General features: G+C 41.7%; 1 protein-coding gene across 1 annotated transcript in view; it reads left to right on the forward strand.

The window, feature by feature from the left end:
- The window catches only part of FSHR (follicle stimulating hormone receptor), a 165,903-nt gene that overhangs the window by 118,346 nt on the left and 24,699 nt on the right, over positions 1-22,858 (forward strand). Inside the window, exon 4 of the mRNA XM_035001598.1 lies at positions 744-818. Within this exon, the coding sequence (XP_034857489.1) occupies positions 744-818 (75 nt within the window). The remainder of the gene's footprint in view (positions 1-743; positions 819-22,858) is intronic.

Here is a 22,858-nt window from a genome sequence, read left to right on the forward strand (position 1 = left end):
TCTCTGCTGGAATCCAAATGTGAACATGCTCACCTCCAGACTATTGATCAGGACCCAACCAAAGGCAACGAGGGCAGAAGTCACCACTTCCCATGAGCTCTGAGAGTAGCCTCAGTCTACAACATGAAGGGAATCACCAGCACATTCCCAGCTACTGTCGGCTGCAATTTCTTGGTTAAAATCAGAGATGTCCACTGCTTTTCACCTAATCTTTGTTTTCCTTTGCCTCTTTACTTTTTCCCTAATCCCCTTTTGTCCTTCACCCTTCCCCTTCCTCCCATCTTCTTTTCACCTTTTATTGTTTTCCATCTCATGTGCTCTTGTCTCCAGACCAGACAAAATCTCTTTTCCCCATGTTAGTCTCATCCCTGCCCTCTTAGCTGCCTCAGAGGAACCTTGAGGAGGTCTCTAAAAGACATTTACTGGTTAAAGATGCAGTGTGCTGTGTGAAAAGGACACACTCAACCAGTGCTTTGTTCAGTTATGATTAACACGTGCCAAGAGGACATTAGTTATGAGAGCCAAATGGGTTAATATTTAGTTTGCACGGTTTAGTGTAGTAAAAGAACTGCATGTGGTCTCAACTCTTTGTTGAAATGATGGATGGATGGATGGATGGATGGATGGATGGATGGATGGATGGATGGATAGGTGAGTGACTGAGATACCTTTTGCATAATGTGAAAAATACTACAGCATTCCTTAATGTTGAGTTCATGTACTTGTTCTTTCCTATTTTACAGTAGAATTGAAAAGGCCAACAACCTGCTATATATCGACCCTGATGCCTTCCAGAGCCTTCCCAACCTCCGATATTTGTAAGAACTCTTATATTCTGGTGCCCCTTCTATAAACAAATTATGTATTCCTGTTTTATCAAAACGTCCACTTGCTACTCTGGGGAGCAACTGCTTTTTATAATAGATGTGGGTTAACATAGAAGGGGGAGACACTTGCTGGTGAATTTTATTTTAGTTTTATAAGAGAGTTCCACTAATATAACTGCATTTTTCTTTTCATTTACTAAAACAGACATCATAAGGCATGGTTTGTGTTAATGGAATTGTCATATGTACCTCTTGCGGAACTCAGTCATGATTTAGTGTTAATAAGATGCAGCCAGAATTTGTGCTAGCATTTAGCTTTTGACCTTGACCTCAAAAGCATCTCATTTGTTCTGCATATATACATTTTTTTCTTTGATACATTATAGTGTTTTATTTTGTAAGTTTTAGTTAATAATAGACATAGTATTTTCTCAGCAGAGAGATTCCTAGTGTTTGAGTTCCATCCTTCGGGCATGTCACATCAGCAAAGACACTGCTTCTTCCATGCAAATGGCTTCCAAAATAGCTGAGTGCTTGACAGAGTGCTATGATAGGGCTCCATAAAATACCACATAAGAACTTGGGCTACAAGTCACACTAAGCCCATTCACCAGCTAATCACAGGCTAGAACTTAATCTTTCACAGCTTATTTCCCTGTCACAAGAATGGAAATAATAATGATAAATGCGTATCAGTTACCTATTAACATAATAATGCATAACCACCACCACCCCCAAAAAAGAGTTTTAAAGCAACAGCTATTTATTATCTCTCATCTGTCTGTGAGTTGATCCATGGAATGTGTCTGCTGACCTGGACTGTTTGCCTGACCTCAGCTAAGCTCACTTAAGTAACTACAGTTAGGTGGCAGGTCCACATGGGGTTGGCTGCTGTTGATGGTCTCAGTTGAGAGGACAGATCTCCAACAAGAGGTGCTCATTTCCAGCAGGCTAACATAGGCTTGCTCTAATGGCAGTCCGGGGCCTTCCAACAGAGCTCAAGCTTGCAAGCCTCTTGAGATCTACACCCTGAATTAGCACACTGTCTCTTCTGGAGCATTTTGTTAGCCAAAGAAACTCATGGGGCCAGCCCTGATTCAAAAGCTAAAGAAACACACTCCATTTTTTTATGGGAAAAGCTGCAAAATCACAAAATAAGGTGTGTGGATACAAGGAAGGATAAGGAATTGAGGCCATCTTTGCAACCAAAGCATGTAAAAAGTTCTACACCCTGCCTGTAACATGGTAAATGCTCATATTACTATTAGCTGCTAGTGATACTTTGACCCTAAATTTTGATCCACCAGAACTGGAGTTAGTAGGTACAATGAGCAACACTGGGCCATTGTATACCTCAGCTCTGACTGACTAAGGGAATAAAAGATTTAACAGAACAGAATCTATATGACATGGAATTTCCTCTCCCTGATAGGAGCCCTGGAAAGGATCTGAGAAAGAATTAAGGCTGTTCACTCCTGAGTTAATGTCAGAGGCAGGACCAACGCTGCCCATGCAGTCACACAGGGCTCCATGCTCAAAAGCACCCCACACCCAGAGGGCCTCCCACTAGGTTTAATTCCCTGCTGCCACGGTCTTGAAATGCTTAAACATTTTTTTTTTTTTTAACAAAGGGCCCTGCATTTTCATTTTGCACTGTGCCCCACAAGTGCAGCCACTCAGGCTCAGAAGTCAGCGTTATGACCTCTTTTAATTTCAGACCTGGCAGTCCTGGCTTCCTAAATGGACTTTGCTATACTGTCTGCAGAAGCTAACCTGGATTAGGCACATAACAGTAGAGGAAATATGGGTTAACAGAGAAGGCATGGGCCTTAGAATTAAAAAAACTAAGACTTCATCTCCACCCCACCACTTACTCTTGGGCCAATTCCTGAACTTCTGAGATGCACTTATATAAGACCCTCAAGTGAGATATATATATGAAAATATTACATAAACTACAAAGTATTTGAAAACATTAATAAATGTACTGAGTATTTTGTAGGATGATTATTTCTGGCCAACAAAAGTCTACCAGTCCACTCTCAGGAAAAGTCCAGTAAGGGCTGAATAAGAGTTATGGTGGCCACTAAGATCTTCAGCTTTTACTTAATACTGTTTGTCATAAGTTCAAAAAGACAAGTTTGGGAAATTCCTTTACATTTCATGGAGCGGTATAGAAAAGAAAAAAAAAAAAAAACTATATATGATGGCAGAAGGACCGGATTCCGGGTGGGATACTGATATTAGGTAGACAGCAAAGTACCTTCTCTAAGCCCCAGTTGCCTTATCTGTAAATAGGGTGGGTTGTGAAAAACAAATAAGATTATGCCTGTAAAAAACGCCTTGCAAACTGTTTTTCAGTATACAAACTATAAGTAACTATACAAACAGGGGTGCCTGGGTGGCTCATTTGGTTAAGCATCTGACTCTTGATTTTGGCTCAAGTCGTGATCTCAGGGTTGTGAGTTCAAGCCCTGCTGGGCATGGAGCATGCTTAAGATTCTCTCTCTCCCTCTGCCCTTCCCACTTCCCTTGCTCATGTGCATGTGCTCTCCTCTCTCGCTCTAAAAAGAAAAAAAAAAAAAAAAGCTATACATACATAAAATTATTAGTGCCTGTTACCCAGTTGGCTTATTTCATTCCTTCTTTTCTTCTTTCCCTTCCAACTGCCATCTTCCCTTCTTTCTCTCCCTCTCCTCTTAGAAAAAGTCTGAGTGGAATATGGGGGCCACAGAGCCTTTAATAACAGAATAAAATCATGTTAGGGCAAGCAAAGACATCCACAGGAGGACTGCCACTCACATACATGTAATGAGAAGCATTCCTTCAGAGGACAGACCCAAAAAGAAAACGACCCCTACACATACATATTCCGTAGTGTTGGATAATAACAGCACGAACAATAGCCAGAATGGTGCGCTGGGAGCATGTGAATAAGGGATGAGGAATCATTGCAAAGTTTGAAATCAAGAGATCTAGAATCAGACCCAATATTGGCCTATACATTATGGTCAACACCATCCACTCTTATTAATAAGGACCCTTAGGTTTCCCTCTACGGGGGTGAGAGCTGGGGAAGAACTTGGGAGGCTGTGGGCATGGAAGGTATAGCCCCAGGGGGAGGAATGGGAACTGTGACCAAATAGAGGGGCCAGGCTATGACTTTGATTCTGGAAGAGGCTAAAATCTATGCCATCAGTCATCAAATCCAACCCCACTCCCCCCCTCCCCGTGTCCTTTTCTCACTTTGAGGTGTTGATTAGTCCCCAGTCCCACCTGGCTCCCCTGTCAAGTCCAAACAAAGCTGTAGGTGACCAGTTCCAGCCACATCCTTTCATAGGAGGAGGTTATTATTCTCAGAGCATTTGGGAAAAGAACTTGTAAGCAGTTTGGAGGAACTGTGTCATTGTCAAAGTATCCTCCTTGATTACTCTGAGAAAAATATTCATAGAATTCTACAGTGAGTAAAATTCTTTCACATTCACTGGCATGCTGATCTCCATCAGGAAGCGTGGTCCATCTTCAGTCTTTTGACTTTATTGCCAAGGGTGCGCTTTTCCCAGCTGCACAGTCTTCCTTAGGATATGGCACATGGTGACCCTGGGAACCCCAGCAACTCCGCACTCCAATGGCACTTCTACCAGCAATACTTCTATTTGGGGCTCAAGCTGTGGCCCTTTGAAAAATTTTCCATACCGATAAGGGATGTCAATTAGTTGAACCTCTAATCTGAACGAGCCCATAATGGACACAAAGCCCAGCTGAGCTTCCTTCTCCTTCCATGCTTACCTGTGTCTGAGCAGCCCTCATAATGGCCTCACAATCCAGCAGCCAGGTGGACGTAGATGGCTACGGTTTCAGATATTCTTTGGGATGATGAACTACTAGCCTCAAGGCGAAGAAGAAACACAAAATGGATGAAAGGATCCAAAGGGGACCAGTAGGATTGAATACTTGTTTATTTCCTGAAGCCAGGATAAATGTTTATCATCACAGCCACCAAAGCAGGAAATTACAAGGGGTTAGAGGTAAGTTTCCATTTGACTTGAATATCCTAATTGCCACACACACACACAGAAATGTTGTTTTGAAATTTTCAGCACTGATTCCATTTCGTGCTGATCATTTGATGACACAGAATTCAAGACAACTGGAAATCAATGTTCTTCATTGCTGCCTTCATACTTCACCGAGGAACCTAAAGTGGTTAGAAAAAAACTCATGAATAAAGAAATGTACTTTGACTAGAAGAATATACATCAAAGGATTCATCTGGTGCATTTTTTAAGTCAATATTGTATTTGCAGGCAATATTTCTTTCTGTACAGCTCTGCCTTCCTGGAGCTGACCTTTTGTGTATGAAAGATTACCTATTGATCTGTAAATAAGGTTTACACAATATTCTCTTGCCTTTGCATCCTGTCAATGTAATTCTCAGGCAGCTGGATATTGCTCTTTACTTCTCAATAAACTCTAATTCCATCTTAGCAAACCCTTCACACAGCTGAGAAGGGCCCCTCCCCAACTGACAACCATCTTCTACTCACACACAGGCTTGTTAGACCCTCCTTAGGATCCCTGTTAATGGTAGCCATACCATCTGCTTTCTCCAGCCAGGGATAATTCCAGGAGAGTCTTCACTGGGACTCACCCTAGCAATTCAGGCTGTTTCTCCCCATCCCTCTGCTAAGTCCTTCACTCTCTGTTCTGTATTGCTTTCTCATTTCATTTAGAATGAGTAATGAAAGTAGCTTCTCTGATGATAAAAGTTGAACCATATGTTGGACATCTCAAAGGACTCAATAAGCAGCACTGAGTAGTGCCACCTGTCCGGGCTCAGGTCTTGGCTCCCGCCCTTCTCAATTGTGTGACCTTAGGTAATGGTTTTACTTCTCCAAGCCTCAGTTTTCCTTTCTATAAACCAGGAATAACATTACCTGTACCTTTGTACTGTAGGAAAGAAGTTACTGAGAACAATGACTGACATTTAGAAAATTCTAAGTGTTAGCAATTCCTATTAAACTCTTGCCCCTGTTACTAGCTAAGAGAGCCCACAAAGGAGACTTCATCTCTTTGTACCACAGTTCTCTCCTATGCTTAAAAAAACCAAAGTAATACCTACCTTTTGAGATTGTTGTGAGGATTAATTTGATGATGGTAATGACAGCAGTGGTGATGGTAGGATATTTTCCCCCTCCAGTATTCCTAAAGTTTTTGAAAGCCTTTTTAACTTTTTGTTTTGCAAAGAATCCACTGACCAGCATTCAAATGTGGAAATACATCATTTGTACTTCTCAAAGGAAAAAGGCATCCTTCTTACTGAACTCCTGACATATCCAGAAAGGTCCTTCCAAACAAGCAAAACTGCATTACCCTTCAGAGTTCTAATGGAGAGCTCCTCACCCCTCCTTTTAATGTTTATTTTCAATACCTGTTGTCCACAATATCCCTTTGCCATCTCCGTAAAAATTAATTCCAGTTCTTCACACCACCAGCTGGTTGCATTATGCTTCCCACTTTTATGTTGATTTACAGTTTAATACTTTTTATCATACTTTATTGCATTGGAACCTCACATCAATCCAAGAAGTAGGCAGGGTAGTAAAAGTCCATGCATTTTGCAGCAGTAAGCTGGCCTTGCCTGTAGTCCCTGATTGCAGGACTCTTCTGACAGGAATGTGCAGTGTCCCTATGAATTGGAGTATTCTGTGTGTACGGCAAAGTTTGGCTCTCTATTCTGATGGGAAAAGGACCATATGAGGGTTTTTAAAAGTATGTACATAGTGGTAAGGATTGGTGCCTCCCCTTTTCTCCTCCATCATTTTGGATGTGAATTGGCCAATAAATAAAAACTCATTCAATCATTCAACAATCATTTATTGAGCTCATACTATATTCTAGGCTTTGTAATAGTTGTTGGGTATACAAAAAGTGCCAAGACAGATGAAGCCTCTGCCCTGATGGAACTTAGATTCTAGTTGAAGAGACAATGTTGGATAATGTTAGGTGGTGTTAGTAGTACACAGAAAGATAAAGCGGGCCAAATAGAGAGTAATGTTTTAGAAAGGGGGTGGTTGAGAAAGGATGGAGGGGATGGCCTTGTGAGAGATATAGGAGACATCTATGGATGGCTATCAAGGAGCTCAGTCTTTTGTGGAGAAAAGGCTAGCTAGCATCCATTAATCCTTGGCAATAACACATCTGTAGAGCTGTGCAGTACTGGTCATATGTGAGAGGACTGACCTAATGCTTTGGGCTGGAGTAATCAGGGGACACTTCATGGGGATAGGCAGCACTTAGCTGCAACTTGAGGGATAAATAAAGTTTGGAAAGACAGAAAAGAAGGATGAACCATGAGAGACTATGGACTCTGAGAAACAAACTGAGGTTTCTAGAGGGGAGGGGGCTGGGAGGATGGGTTGGCCTGGTGATGGGTATTAAAGAGGGCACATTCTGCATGGAGCACTGGGTGTTATATGCAAACAATGAATCATGGAACACTACATCAAAAACTAATGATGTAATATATGGTAATTAACATAACATAATAAAATTAAATTAAAAAAAAGGAATTTCCTGTGGAAAAAAAGAGATGAACAAATGCATTTAAAGTAAAAGGACCATGAAGCAGGCAGATGAAGGGGGAGAAACTGAGTCCCAGCTAAAAAGAAGATACACACTGAGGACGATGACTGCATTAAGATAGATTGGGTAAGATTAGAAAAAAGAAATTAAGGCAGGGGAGTTCAGGCCTACTACCACAGTAAAGAGTAAGCCATAAGAGATTTTGAGCAGCAGAGTGACAAGATGACAATGATTTGGGCTGTAGATTGACCAGGAGGAGGGTACAGACTATACACTCAAGGGAGACCTGCTAAGGGGCAACTTCTGTAACCCCAGGGTACAGTAATGGTGGCACCTGGAGGATTGGGGAGGCATGGTTCAACTGGGGACACATTTCCAAAAAAGAGATATGTGATTTACGTCTAGGTGAGACATGGACCCAAGGGACTGCAGGGATTTTGACCCTCACCTCTAGTAACCCCCAAAGCCTTCCTTCTCCCATGCCTCCCCTAACCACCTCCCACATAGAACCATCCTGCAGATGGGGCCAGAAGTCCTTTTACACAGGGGCTGGTGATTATTGGAAAGAAATTATTAGCTATCTCCCTGGCTGTCAGTATTGTAAGGATCTAAGGATGTTGTCATGACTACAGAAATGTTTGGGCACAGTGGAAATTATACAATTGTTTCTTTCATCAGTTAGATGTCTAGCAGAGCCAACTCTGCCTGCCATTGTCAATGCTAGGCAAACTATGGTCAGATTTTCCTTCTGAAATGCTGAAGTTCAGGATGAGATTTCAGCCTGAGCATGTCAGTTCAAGGAGGGCAAAAACCTCCTCTTAACTGAGGGCCTGATCATCAAGAAGGTGATGTTTTCATACTGCTCACCTCCCCTCCTCATTCCTCTAACCTGTTCCCTGTGTTTTCTCCTACAAGAAGCCTGGGTCTTTTCCATCAGCAAGACTATTACTTGATCCATCCGTGTACATCAATATGTTCAGGTCTTGATGTTCTTCTTCCTAGAGGAATTTCCATTTTTAAAAGAGATGCCTAGAAAAGGCAATGTGAAACCCAAGAATTGATAATGATAGACTCCAGGTATGGAGGTTTCTGGAGGGACACATAAGTCCCAAAGGATCCCCCCCAATAGCACGTAGACAACCATACTCAACCCACTTGTGGATTCTCTGAATTGTTTTCTCATTGCATATACCTTCTCATGAGGTAGGTGTATCCTCACCTCGTTAATTCTGAACTAAGGCCTGTCTGTCATCACCAGAAGTCAGATGTATAAAGACAAGTCTAGCGAGGATTCAGAGAGAAACAAGTCTCAGATGAGCTGTATGAAGCTCAGCCCTGATGTCTTCCTCAGTGCTAGCATAGCTCCCACTTCCCCCGACAGTGATGACTGATCCTTTTAGGTCTCAGTTTCTTCATCTGCAAAATGGACATAATATGCTTAAAGAGGTTAATGAGAAGAGGAAACTGGACTACACATCCTCTAAGATCTCTTCTAACTCTCTAGTCTAAACCGTGATCTTCACAAATCTGGGGCTCCCGGTGTGGCTGCCGGTTCAGCCTATTCAGACCCAGCACGAGGCACCTTGCATGGAAGGAGAAATTCTTACTGCAAGTGGGAAAATACAGCATCCTGCAGAACACTGTATTTCCCAGATCAGGCTCCTCTTCTCTAGGATTCACGTAGACCTTTCAAGAGCTGAGATCCTCCGGGTACATTAAGAACTTAAACCAGCTAGAGATTTACTCTTAAATTAGGAACAGCAGCTGCTCAACTCCTGGAATTAAAGGACAGGCATAGGATCTATCACTGCCACTTCAGCCCCTCACACATGAGCATAGCCAGCCTCAGCAGAGGCCAGGAGACCATAGAAGTGGGGGTGAGGCTTAAAAGGCAGACAGCAGTCGGCAGCCACTGGAGCTGGCCTGGGAGGGCCAGATCCCAGCAGGGGCTGCCTCAGGCACAGGCAGGAGGAGCGACAACTCCAACAGCAAACCTGAAGGGCATCAGGCAAAGCAGCACCTCCATGAAAAACGAACTCCTGCCTCATCTCCCACCACTGCAGTCTCAATGTTGGGAGGTTTAAAGGGTGTTTTTGTCTTTTGCAGACCCTTTTACATTTGCAATTATCCCTGGGAGACACCACACATTAAGAGGTTGGAGCTAACACAGGACTCTCCCTAAGGATTGGGGGCAGCCCCTGGAGGCCAGGATGGGCAGCTGGGGCAGGCAGGACAAAGACGGAGAGAGGGCGACACAAGAGAACTCTAGTTACCAGATTCTGTGCTACTCCAAGGTGGGAACTAGATTGTCTTCATAGCTAGATCCCCAACTCCGGGCATTAAAAAAAGAAAAAAAGGCACTCAGCTCTTCATTTTTCCTTTTAGAGGATGCTGGCTGTGCAGCTCTCATGCACCTGGTTCTCGCCTCCCTTTAATACCTGTTGAGGGACCCACTTTTTCCTTGCTGCCCTCATTTATCTCATCTGCTTTTTCTTTCACAATGTGTGTTCGTAGGCTATCGGCTAAGAACAAAGACATGAAAACCTAGGCATGTTCTAGCAGAATGGCCCCACTGCTCCCAAACTCTCGACATGCCTATCTGGGAAGAGGTCTTCCCCAGGCATGGGTGCAGAAGGAACGCAGTCCAGGGGACTCAGCTCAGGACTGGGGAGCAATGAAGTGGCGGGAGATATCACCACCTGAGTCTGCTGTCAAAAAATCCATAGTAAGGGCTGTGTTTAATTCATCTCTGGGCCCCCATGGGGCACAGGGTTTGCACATAGTAGGCCCTTAATGAAAATGCAGGTCTGAGTTTGAACCTGTCCATCTGGGTAGGGGAAGGGAAGAAGCTGCTGTTTTTAGAGGACTATCTGAGGGCATTACGGAGTGTGAATGCTGAAGTGACAAATGCTTTAAGGAAGAATATCTTCATCTGCAGCAGACATTACAAAAATATTCTGCTGTGGCTTAATCATGAGTTCACCCATAGAGAACACCCTGCAAAAAAACGTTCATTTCAAGAGGCAGTGAGCTCCTCCCTCACCAGTTTGGGTTTCAAAGATAGCAGAGCAAGGAAGACAGCAGGATGTTTGGGGGGGTGGGGGTTGCGGGGAAGAAATCAGGTGACTCCCCCCCCCCTTAGCCAAGGTCAACCATCGAGGTCTCTTTGGACAAGGAACAAACCACAGGAGCCAAGTGGACACAGAGTCAATCTGCAAGACACCAAGAAGAGCCATAGACCCAGCTTCCAGCCCTGGTCCTGCCAGTGAGAACCAGACCCCTCTGGGCCTCAAGCACAATGAGGAGAAAAACCATGTTCCTCTCTACTTCCAAAGGTTGTCATAAAGAAGGAAAAGAAAGGGAGAAGATAAAACAGGGTATGGGACTGCTTTTAAAGTCTGAAGCAGCAAAAAGAGCAAGAACTGCTAACTGGAAGAGGCTCTGATGGATATGGGGATGGGTAACAGGAATTGTAACTTAGAAAGAAAGCACTTGCACTTAGTATTAGTTGATACAGTCTTACAAAAGTCCTGCGAGAGGGGTGCCTGGTTGGCTCAGTCGTTAAGCGTCTGCCTTCGGCTCAGGTCATGATCCCAGGATCCTGGGATCGAGCCCCGCATCGGGCTCCCTGCTCCGCGGGAAGCCTGCTTCTCCTTCTCCCACTCCCCCTGCTTGTGTTCCCTCTCTCGCTGTGTCTCTCTCTGTCAAATAAATAAATAAATCTTTAAAAAAAAAAAAAAAAAAGTCCTGCGAGATATTTTCTGATGGCGCCACTTTATGGGTGGTAAATTTGAGGTTCATGGATGGTGACTGAATTGCCCAACCTCACAAAATGTGATTAAGAAACGATCCTAGGGCACGAAAAATAGGGAAACTGGTATTTATTGAGCATCTATTCATCTCATCTAACAATCTTCCAAAAATAGTATGCATGTATCTTGCCCAATTTACAAATGAGGATTTTGAAGCTCAGAGATTATGTACTTGATAGAATGGAAGCCAGGAATGCCTGCCTCCAACCCAGTTCATCCCACTTTCTGGCACACCACAGCGGGGAAGGTGTAGAGCATGGATGAAGCCAACATAATGTACTCAGTGTTCTGAGCACAAGACTGACACCTTATTAATGTTTGCCATTTGGAACTTGTGATCATCTACTCAGGCTGAGTCAAAGTGTACCTAAGAAATAACTTCCTAAATAATTTTTAGAAATGAGTCGTGAGGAAGGGTGTGCAAACTGTTTAAAATATTAACTCTTTTGTGACTCCCCTATGTATTTTAAAAGTAACTGCTTGCCACAAATTGGTAGCTTGATTGAAGTTATTCTTACATTGGCATCCAAGCAGGTCCCAAAAGGTTGCCACTTGGCAGTGCTGTGTTGGCAGTGAATTTAACCTACAGAGAACTTAAGATTTTAAAAGTCCTTATGTAGCCAATGTGCTATAACAGAAAGAACATTGCAGGAAAGGCACAGGACCCAGAGTGCAGAGTTCAGATGCCATTTCTTCCACTTTCTAGCAGACCAGTCAAGAAAACGGAGGCTTCGAAAGTTTCAGTTATCCATAAAATGGAGCTAATAATACTACCTTTCTCCTAGAGTGTGAGCAGGACTAAAGGACTTCCATACAGGAAGGCCTTTATAACGCGGCCTAACCCTTGCTAAGGTAATTGGTTAACTATGTGTTAACTATGATTCTTTCTGGTTTGAGTCTAGAAATACGATTTTTTTGTAATGTCTCTGAGCACTGCCTCCCTTATCTCTAAGATGCAAATCATAATCATGCTCATCTCAGAAACTCACTGTCAGGTCACATGACATAACACACAATAGCTTTGTCAATCATATGTGCTACACACATGTAAGCCAAGGTCTGTTCCAGTCCTTCCTTCATCAGAGACACATCTGGATCAGAACTGTGACCTGTGTAATCAGCTCTTAAGACTGCAGTTACTTCCCAAAGTAGTCCTCTGGTCTACTGTCATTGTAGTCAGCCTCTCACCTGGTCCAAGTCAGACACTGGTCTCTACGTCCCCTAAGCAGGAAGAGACGGCTATAAAACCTGCCACTTGGTCTTCTTCAAGTCCCTTTCTCAACCTATGTGAAGCAGCTAGCCACCCCCACACTTCCTCATGGAGGGGCATGGGAAGGGCCTATTCACAATCGTCCCCAGATGCCCTTCTTGCAAGATCTCTACACCATTTTTGTGTTCAATTTGCATGAGAGGTTAAGAACTATGTAACTGGAATGTAGCATCTCTCATCCCTTGGTGTCTCAGGCAAAACCAACATGGATATCCTGTTACGTGAGATATGCCCTAGCTAAGGATACAAAGGTATCCTACAGCATGCTCTGAATTGGAAGCACAAATAACATCAACAGTGACAGCTAGCTGCACATTAGCCCATCATAAACTTTAATTTTTTTTTACATTCAGGCCCGTTTTGTCTAATATTTTTCTTCAGTTTCCTTGATTCAGTTTGCCATTAGAGCATATGATTTTTTTGTACCCAGCCATGGTATGTGTAGAGGTTAATAGTTGGGCTGGGAGCATGAATCTTACTCTGTGGCTAACATATTCCATACAATTTTAGAGGAGTTACTCAGATTCTCTTACCTTACCTCTCAAGGTGGTCATCTAAAGGGGGCCACCCTAAAAGCTCTGAAGATGCAAGTAGAAAATGAGCCAAAGTTCACTTGACACAATGATCCTTCCTTGGGTTCAGCTAACTTGCTGGAGTGGCTTATAGAACTCAAAGAAACATTTTGCTTACTAGCTACCAGCTTATCATAAAGGGATATAACTCAGGAACAGCCAGATGGAATAGATGTGTAGGGCAAGGTGTGAGGAAAATATTTAGAGCTTCCATGACCACCACTCTCTCCAAATCTCTACATGTTCATCAACCCAGAAGTTCTGCACAATGAAGGGGGACAAACATGAAATATTTGTTTCTTATTACAAATTTCAGTATCAGGCCCCGGATGAAGCAACCCTTCCAGGCATTTAGTTGGACAGATTTCCAGAGGTAAGGAGCCAAGTGCTTAGCTATACAGTCCATTCATTCCTCTGTGGCAATCTTCATAATGAATGACAGTCAATCATTATGCTAAGCCTGATAATATTAACAGCCCCAAATTTATAGAGTAAGAAAGATGTGGACTCAACCTCCAGCTCTTCCCTCCTTATGTGTAGCTTTGTGAAAATTACTGGACCTCTATCAGCTGAGCCTCCTCCGCTCTGATATGATTATGGTAATGATACCTGTCTCCTAAGGAGAGAAGAGGAATAAATAAAACGATCAATGTTAAGTGCTTGGTGTGGTGCCTGGTGCATAGGAAATGTTCAATAAATGTTGACCATTATTATTATTAATCCTATACCTATCGAGAGCAACACAAATCTATTACCATTTCCACCTGGCAGCCCTTCAGAATTACAGGCTTCTTTTTCCAAGCAAAATATCTTACACATTGGACAACATGGTCTTGATTCTTCACCCCATCAGGGAAGAAAAAAAAAAAAAAAGCAAACATACATCCCCAAATAACCTTATTTATAAAGTAGATACACATACAATTGCAGTATTAATGTGCACATGACAAAATATACACAAAAAATATTTTGAAGCATGAAACCAAGATGAATAAATAATACGCTTTTAAGTTTACATCTTGTCTCATTATATAATATTTTATATGGCACAAAAAGCCTATTTTGCTCTCACTAATTATAGTGAAAATATTTTTAGAGAAAGCAATGTCATAGGATGTGCTTCATTATTTTTTAATCCTTAGTTTAACACTGGAGAAGCAGCTCACAGGTCGTTCAATACTAGCTTTCGAGGTCTGTCAAAGTTGAGAACAAAGTGTCACTAAAATAAGTAGATCTCATGGAAGACGAGCCTACAGCAGTACTCTGAGTCATCAGACTCAGTGTTCAATCCTATACTTTCATGCTAATGTGTTTATGAAATTCAGGTAGGAAATTTTCTTCCCTAATGTCAATCAGATGTTCTTACAAACTACCTGGAAGATATTGCATTTTTATATTTCCAGTGAATGTGTTCAAAACTCAGTGAAAAAACTTGAACAGGTTAGAAAGTTGTTTCCATAATTTTAAAATATATGAGTTTTCATCAATGATGACATGTATCATTTTCAGCAATAAATTATTTCCATTCTTTTTTTTCCAAATTGTCCCTACATAGCATAAATTTCTTCAAATGCATTGTTTTCCTCCTCATTATTAATATATCACCTTTCTGGGGTGCCTGGGTGGCTCAGTTGGTTAAGCAACTGCCTTCAGCTCAGGTCATGATCCCGGGGTCCTAGGATCAAGTCCCGCATTGGGCTCCCTGCTCAGCAGGGAATCTGCTTCTCCCTCTGCCTCTGCCTGCCACTCCCCCTGCTTGTGCGTGCTCTTTCTCTCTCTCTGTGTCAAATAAATAAATTATTTAAAAAAAAAAATATATATATATATATATATATCACCTTTCCCTTAAAGAGACAAATCTAAAGTGCCTAATTTAAAAATATCTGCTCTGTAGCATTATTTCAAATTCATTTGTTATCACAGAAAATATAAACCTATTTGGATCACTTTTATTTTTGTTAAAAATGTCTAAGTCTTCAATTTTGTCAATTCTTTGCAGTAATTTTCCTTGAGATGACCCACAAACTTCTAGGTGATAATAAAATCAGGACCCAGAAACACAGAATCAGACAGGCAAGAAGGTTGATTCAGGTACCTTTATCAGAAGTAGCCAAAGGAAATTAGAGGGCGCAAGAAGAATCTGGGAAAGGTAGCTGTGGCTTCCTGGTGTTGCAACAGAGTACAAGGAGCCTCAGGCAGCAGATAACAGACCCACCCGCTCTGGCATCATGGAGGTCCCACAGGGACAACATTGACCTGGATGTGGAAATGCCATTTCAGTACCCATGAGAACTGGAAAGAAGTAGGACATGGTCCAGGTCCTAGGGGAACCTGGAAATCATGCAGGGTCTTGGTGCAACTGGAATACAAGGCTGGAGAAAGACCAAGAACAGTGCCTGAACATGGTGCTAAGGTTTCCTGTAAGGTGCATCTTATCATTTCCCTGAGTACAAGATGAAGGATCAGAGTCATAGAGACATCACCTAACGCTCTTAAGGCCCCACGTCTTGAACCCAGATCCTCTAGCACTGGAGATGCTAGTTTCAAAAGCTTTGCTCTATGCTCTAAGAAGAGGACCAGAGTCTAATTATTAAGCCAGGATATTAGGTCAAAACAGAATATGCAGCCACGTTAACAGGGCTGAGCTCTTTAAAATCCTGCTCTTGGGCTCATTAATTCCGCCCCCATTACTAAAGAGTCTATTTTCCATGGAGGCTGGCGGGGGGGGGGGGGGGGCAGAGTTTAAGCTGAATATGTGTTAAATGGGCCCAGTTTTTGAAGTTAGGAGATGGGGGAGGCAGGAAACCAGGCTCTCCACTATCTCATGTAATTCTTTACATAAAGTCATTGTACAGAGAAACTGAGGCTCTGAAAAAGCAAGTGAAGTACTCAGTATCGTCCAGCTGGTAAGAGGAAAGGCATTCAAGTCCAGGGTCCCTAATGTTAAGTACAAGCCCCTTTTCATTGTACCACAGCTTCTTACACACTGCCATCTAACTCCAAGATTGTGGGATTCTACCTAACAATCTTTACTTAGTGATTCAGAGAGTACACATTAGCTAGCTAGCATCTTATATAGTGGTGACGTATGCAAAAATTCAAATTCCCAATTGGTAAGGCTCTGTGGTAAATAGAAATCTCAGTATCAGTGAGCCCAAGGTAAGAAGTCTTTTCGTGTATTAATCAAGCACAGTCTATTCTCCTGCTTATCCATCATTGGATAACTATCTTCTCCCAGAGTGGTCAGGAGGAAGAAGTTCATTTTATCTAGGAGACTAAATAATATAATTAAAATGTAAAAAGAAAAAAAAAAGACTCAATTAGGTGCAAACAAATTCCCTATCATGGGAAACCAATTAGAAGGTAGAAAAAGGAGTTCAATTTCAACAATCAGCCTTAGCTTGTAGGAAATGTGCTTTGGCAAAAATTATAGACCCCTAACCTGAACACATAATTGGCAGTATACCCTTCCTAAATCAAATTTGCCTAAAGCATCTCAATTGGGCCCTCCAGTCCCTGGCATGAACTCTATTTCGGCCTCAGTTCACAGATTAAAAGAGTTGATTCACACAGTCTCAGAACTGATCATTCCCTGCCAAGAATTGTATTCTTGGCTAGCATGTGTGATGGAGAGGGTCTTTCTTTCCTGACTTCTCTCAGTTCAGTGGATTATGCATTAGGGTCTCAACCACCAATTGGTTTGTCCTGACCACCACTATTAAGCCCAGTGTTATGGGATGGTGAAAACATGGGCTACCTCTGCTCAGAGAGTCCTCAAGTCATACTTGCTCTTTCAGCACCTTAAGGTCCACATTCCCCTACGTAGTTGTAAAGGCTTAAGATACTGCCTCCTCCTTCCCTGTCTGTTCCATCTTCCTCTGTTCCCCCACAGCCCTCCTGTGGTCAAGCCACTTGCATTCACTTCTCTCATTCAGGCCAATAAAGCTCTATACTCACCCAGAAATCTGGTTTTCTTTCCTTCCTACAAGAAGTCCTCCATGACTGTTCCAACCCACATTGTTCTCCCCTTCTCTGAATTCCTAAGACACTCAATAAGTAACATACGGTTTAGCACTACACCAGTCTGAGTATTTCATCTGTACTAGCCTGAAGTCAATTCACCTGCAAGCTTTCTGAAGTCAGGAGATGGTCTTTGGTATGCTCTCTTGGATGGGACAGAGGTTGTATGGAAGGAAGGCATATAGTCCAAAGCAATACAAGTAAGAGCACACACAGTTTTAGAGACAACGACTCGTTAATAAAAGCACTAATGATGTTTACAACAATGAGCCTCAGAGCTGTGGAGTCACCTGTCCATAAAAGGCAAGTATAGCACTTGCTTTGGCAGCAATATACTAAAAGGCAAGTCCATTATCTTGTTACGTGGCAGCACATAGTGGGAATTTTTCCCATCAATAGAAGGAACCTCACTAAGTTCACCCCGACAGAAGCAGTGCCCATTTTCATTCCTGTGACCTAAAGATTAGCAACAGTTCAGCATGAAAGGTGTTAACACTAGCTCAGAATGTGAAACTCACTGTTGAGAGGGGATAACTGTAAGCTTTTCTTTAGAAGATCCTTTTGCAGAACTTAAATTTGCTGACATTTTACCCTCAGGCCTTTACCTGTTTTTGAAGATAAACCACAGTTGAGTGAATCAAAATAATTTTGCAGCAGTCATTTGACCAAAGCAAACCCATTGAGATATAGGAGCTCCTAGGTGATTACCCACTTCCAGCCTCCATCAGACATGAATTTATTGGTCAAAGGGGAAAAATGAATTGAAAACTAAGTGTTCGTTCGAACTCCATTTCCCGAGTTATCTCGGGGTTATGGAGAGTCTTAGCTATAGAGTTATCACCAATAATCCATCTCACTAGATGGTCACTAGATCTTCTTAAGTGTCTTAAACCTAGCAGTACTGGAATAATTTTAACCATTTTGCTGTGTATTTTCTATAAAAACCAAAGATTTCAATGTGCAACTATAGACATTTACAGATATCCCTTAAGTATCGTGGCTTCAGAAGCTCATGCTATTGATATTAAATAATGTACCATTCTCACTGACAATCATAAATTCTTTCCTCTTTCAATGCTGTAGAAGTCATATTCATTAAGAGAGAGAGCCAGGTTACCATCCATATAATGTCAAAAACATCAGGTGTGATGAACACAGGTAGCGAATGATTCCTTTTCTTGTGCTCATCTCTTAACAGCACATAGCACATTGCCTGGCCTGATAAACATCAAGCATATTATATGTGCCAACCACTGTGCCAACACTGAGTTTTCAGGAAAAACATGATTTCTGCATCCATACCATTCACAATCTAGTGGAAGAAAATGATATTAAACAAATAAACACAAAATGTATAGTTTAGAATTTTGATGGGTGCTAAAAAGAAAAAAATGGTAAAGAAGACATGATTATACTGGGACTAAATCAGAGGCCTTAATTTAAATTGGCAGTCAGGGAGCTCTTCACTGAAAAAATGAGATTTGCAACTGACCCCTGAAGCATCAGTTGAGAGGGACCAAGCAAGGAGTGGGTGGTGAGCCTTCCATATAGAGCATGTCCAAATGCCAATTTAGTGTATGTGAGGAAATGACTGAAAGCCACTGGGGCTCAAGTGCAGTGGGAGGATGGCATGAGATAGGGTCCAAGAGTAGGTAGTAAGAAATATAAATTCTATAATGGAAATGAACTAAAGAAAAGCAGAAGACTAAAACAATCTGATTTACTTTTTTTTTTTTTTTTTTAAGAATGCTCTGGATTCTGTATGGAGAATGGGTTAGAAAAGGACAAGACTATGTGTATGGGAAGCAGGAGTCTATTGCAGAGATCTAGAGGAAAGATGATGATGGCTTATTCTAGGAGGGTATCAGTAGTGTTGGAAGACATTGTATGGAATCAAGAAATCTTTTGGAAATGGAAACTAAGAGGATTTTGGGATGTACTGATGTTGCGGAGTGAGGGTGAAGAAGACAAGTGTAACTGTCACGTTTATAACACACAACTGATAGATGGTAGTGATATTTTTGAGAAAGAATTGAGGAGGAGTGGTTTGATGGAAGTAGCGAGTGAACAAATTTAGTTTGCTCTGTCAGTGGGACATTCAGAAGAATATATAAAGAAACTTGAATTAGAGACAGACTATAGCAGTCAGAAGTCAAGTATGAACCTATGAGTTGTCACCATATTGATAGTACTTAAAGCCATGGGAAAGGAGATCTTCCCAGCAAGATTATAAAGAAAAAAGGCAAAAGACTCAGGGTAAAGATGGAGTCAAAAATAAAAAGGAGTAAGAAGAACAAAACAAAAGAGTGCAAAATGACAGAAACTAACAGGAAAGGGAAAAAGTACTGAATTCTCCTAAAAGATGTTTTAAAAAGAGAATTTAAATTGCTCATTAGATTTATTGGTTATGGATTGGTGCATTTGGCACATAACAAAGTAAGCTCTGGTGGACAGATGTACCATGAAAAACTTGGGAGGAGGTTGGAGAGGAATGGGATAGAAGAAAATGAAGACAAAAGATACAGAACTCTTTCTAGAAACTTTACAATAAAGGAAGGAAGAGAAACAGGGCAGGCTGGGCTGCAACTGGAAACAGATTTGGAGTAAAGGGTAACAACAACCAACAGGGAATCTATGTAAATGTGAGATTCAGTGCAAGTTGGTATTTGTCTTAGCCTAGGTGCTCTAAAACATGTCTGAGGAAGGACTTATATGGGAGTAGTTTATTTTTATACTCAAACCCAGAGAAAGAGATTGGATGACTAAGGAGAAGAAAACAAAGAGGGAAAGCCACCTCAGGAATTTATTATCAGCTCATCACCATCAGGTAATGGGGGTTCAATCATGCTAGAGTCCCTCTTAAGTGTCATTTAGAATATATTCAGAATTCTTCACCCAAAGAATGGAAGAGAGGAGTTGACCACTAGTCAAAAGTTGCCCTGTGGGGTATTAACTCTCTTGCACTTCCTGATTTGTATTGTACATGTCTCTGAATGGTAGAGAAGCTTCCTTTAAGTGTCCCACTCAGAGGTGGTAGAGAAGTCCAGGGCAGAAAATGAGACAATCAGTCCAACTGCAACCAGTGTCTGCCAAGTTAAGTCTGTATGTAGCTAGTTGCTATGGTAACAGCTAGAGTAAAAGATGGACCAAAAGGATGTGAAGCAGGGCACAAAGGTGTCTGACAGAATGTCTACCTTGATATTCATGCACACCACATCCTTTCCAGTCTAGAGAGATGAAATGCATTGTGTCTAGCTCATGACAGAGCTGGCACATAGGTTCTACTGATTCCTAGCCTCCAGACTTCCCTGTGTCTGTTTAAGATTAATTACTCTAGGTAGCAGCAATACTGGACAAGTAAATTAACTGAATAAGGATTTTTATATATTCTCGGTGACAGATTCAAGAAATGTTTTGGAAACATCAAGTAACTCAATATTTTATGAGTACATACTACATTCAAAATCTGTACATGGTAGTATAGATTGTCAGAGAATATTAAATATGGTCCTTGCTTTGATATCTCATTAAGGGAATAGTGTATAGACACATGAGAAGAGATCTAAAAATGGCAGAAGACTGGATATGATTAAATAACAAATGTGGAATAGGACTGTGTCAAGCTAGTATATACTTATGGCAATGTTTCTGTTTAGAATGAGTAGAATCTCAGAGATTAGGGAAAGCAACTATGAAAGCCATTTGTTTTGGTAGAAACCTCAGACCCCCAGTATTAGCAGAAACTATCTGGGTAGACAAACTAGAGGTCATTTTTACTTTCTTCTGTAAATGTTTCCATATTTTCCATAACTCCCACAATAAACATGTATTGCTTTTATATTCAAAGAGTATTTTTAACATAACCAAAGGATGAGGAACAACTAGAATTCTCACCCATTGCTGATGGCAATGCATAACGGTGCAGCCACTTTGGAAAATAGTTTGGCAGTTTCTAATAAAGCTAAACATACACTTACCACACAACCCAGCAATCCTACTCATAGGTATTTGCCCAAGATAAAGAAAAATGTTCTCTCTCCTCCTCTCTCTCACATGTGCACAGACATGTGTGCATACACACCACCACCACCACCACCACCAATGTTTAAAGCAGTTTTTTTTTTTATCACAAAAACTGGAAATGACCTACATGTCCTTCAAATGGTGAATGGATCAATTGTGGTACATCCATACAATGGAATCCTATTTAGCAATTAAAAAAAAAACAATGAACTAGGGGCACCTGAGTGGCTCAGTCGTTGGGCGTCTGCCTTCTGCTCAGGTCATGATCTCAGGGTCCTGGGATCGAGCCCCACATCGGGTTCCCTGCTCGGCAGGAAGCCTGCTTCTCCCTCTCCCACTCCCCCTGCTTGTGTTCCCTCTCTCGCTGTGTCTCTCTCTGTCAAAAGAATGAAATCTTAAAAAAAAAAAAAATGAACTAGTGATACACACCACATGATGGAAGAATGTCAAATGCATTACACTGTGTCAAAGAAGCCAGATTCAAGAAGTTGTGTAATATATAATTGCACTGATGTAACACTTTGGAGAAGGCAAAATTATAGGAACAGAAACTGACCAAAACAGAGGAGGACCATATCAAGGGCTGTTGAGTAATCAAAAGAATTGACCAAGATGGATTCTACATGGATCACCGAGAACCAAGAGGGAATAAAACATCTGAGAACAATTAGAGAAGCCATAGGCAGAATTCACGGACTCTGAATATAGAAGCAAAGATACCACAGTCTAAAGTCATAAACCCAAAAGGACAAATGATCCTTCACAATGATGTATGTACCAGTGAAGATTCTTTAGCTTGCAAGTGACCAAGACCAACTCTGGCTTGAGTAAGCCACATAGAAAAGAAAAATGGTGGTGAGAAGGATTCTGAGAAACTCACAAGAGAGGGAAATGCTAAAGACCAGAGTGTCAAGCAACTCTCATGTGCCTTGAAAACCTTCACCACTGCTGTGGCAGCCAGGTCCACCCAAATTTCAATCAGCTTAATGCAGGTGCAAGTGGATATCACCTCACCTGGCCTTGCAGACCTCTCATTTCCTGTCCTGGGTCTCCTTACTCACTAGGCACTCATATAGCATGCAAGCCGTAAGTAAGGAGTTAACACCATGGGGACACATCTGACCAATAGGAAATAGTAGTCCATGAATAAATGTTTCCCCTATTCCCCCAATTCAGAGCAACAGTTCTGAGATCCATTTTGAAAGTCTCCTAAATCAAGTACTTGGCATTAAGGGCCAGTAACCAGGAGCAGTGGCCAACTCAACAACTTATCTTTGTATTGATTATCTTTCTTCCCTGTTTTATTACTGATGTCACAAACTCTCTAAACTCATTATCAAAGATACCATCTACAGGCCAGGTTTCATGTCAGTCTCTGCTTTCTGGGGAACACAGACCAAAATAAGCAGACCTTGGGAAGGATCCATTATAGCTCTGGACATTTCAGCTATAGAAATTTATGGACTGTCTCTTAAGGGTGATGTCATCAGTGGACTCAGCGCTAACCAACCTCCAACCACTTCCCAGGAGACAGTCTGATTCAGCGAGATTAGGTTACATGCGTATTCTGGGGTCAAAGGGCATGGAACCTCATGCTCTAATCTCAACAGAAGCACTTGGATTGGGGAAGGGGCAGTTCTCCAAAGACTGTGAGAAGGCAGGAAACAAGGGATGATTTAGGAACATTTTGTTACCTAGTTACAATTTGCTTTTGGATCATGTTAATGTACCTTAAAAAAAAAAAAAAAG

Source organism: Mirounga leonina, unplaced genomic scaffold, assembly GCF_011800145.1.
Source record: "Mirounga leonina isolate KUSES-001 unplaced genomic scaffold, KU_Mleo_1.0 Mir_125, whole genome shotgun sequence".
Lineage (NCBI taxonomy): Eukaryota > Metazoa > Chordata > Mammalia > Carnivora > Phocidae > Mirounga > Mirounga leonina.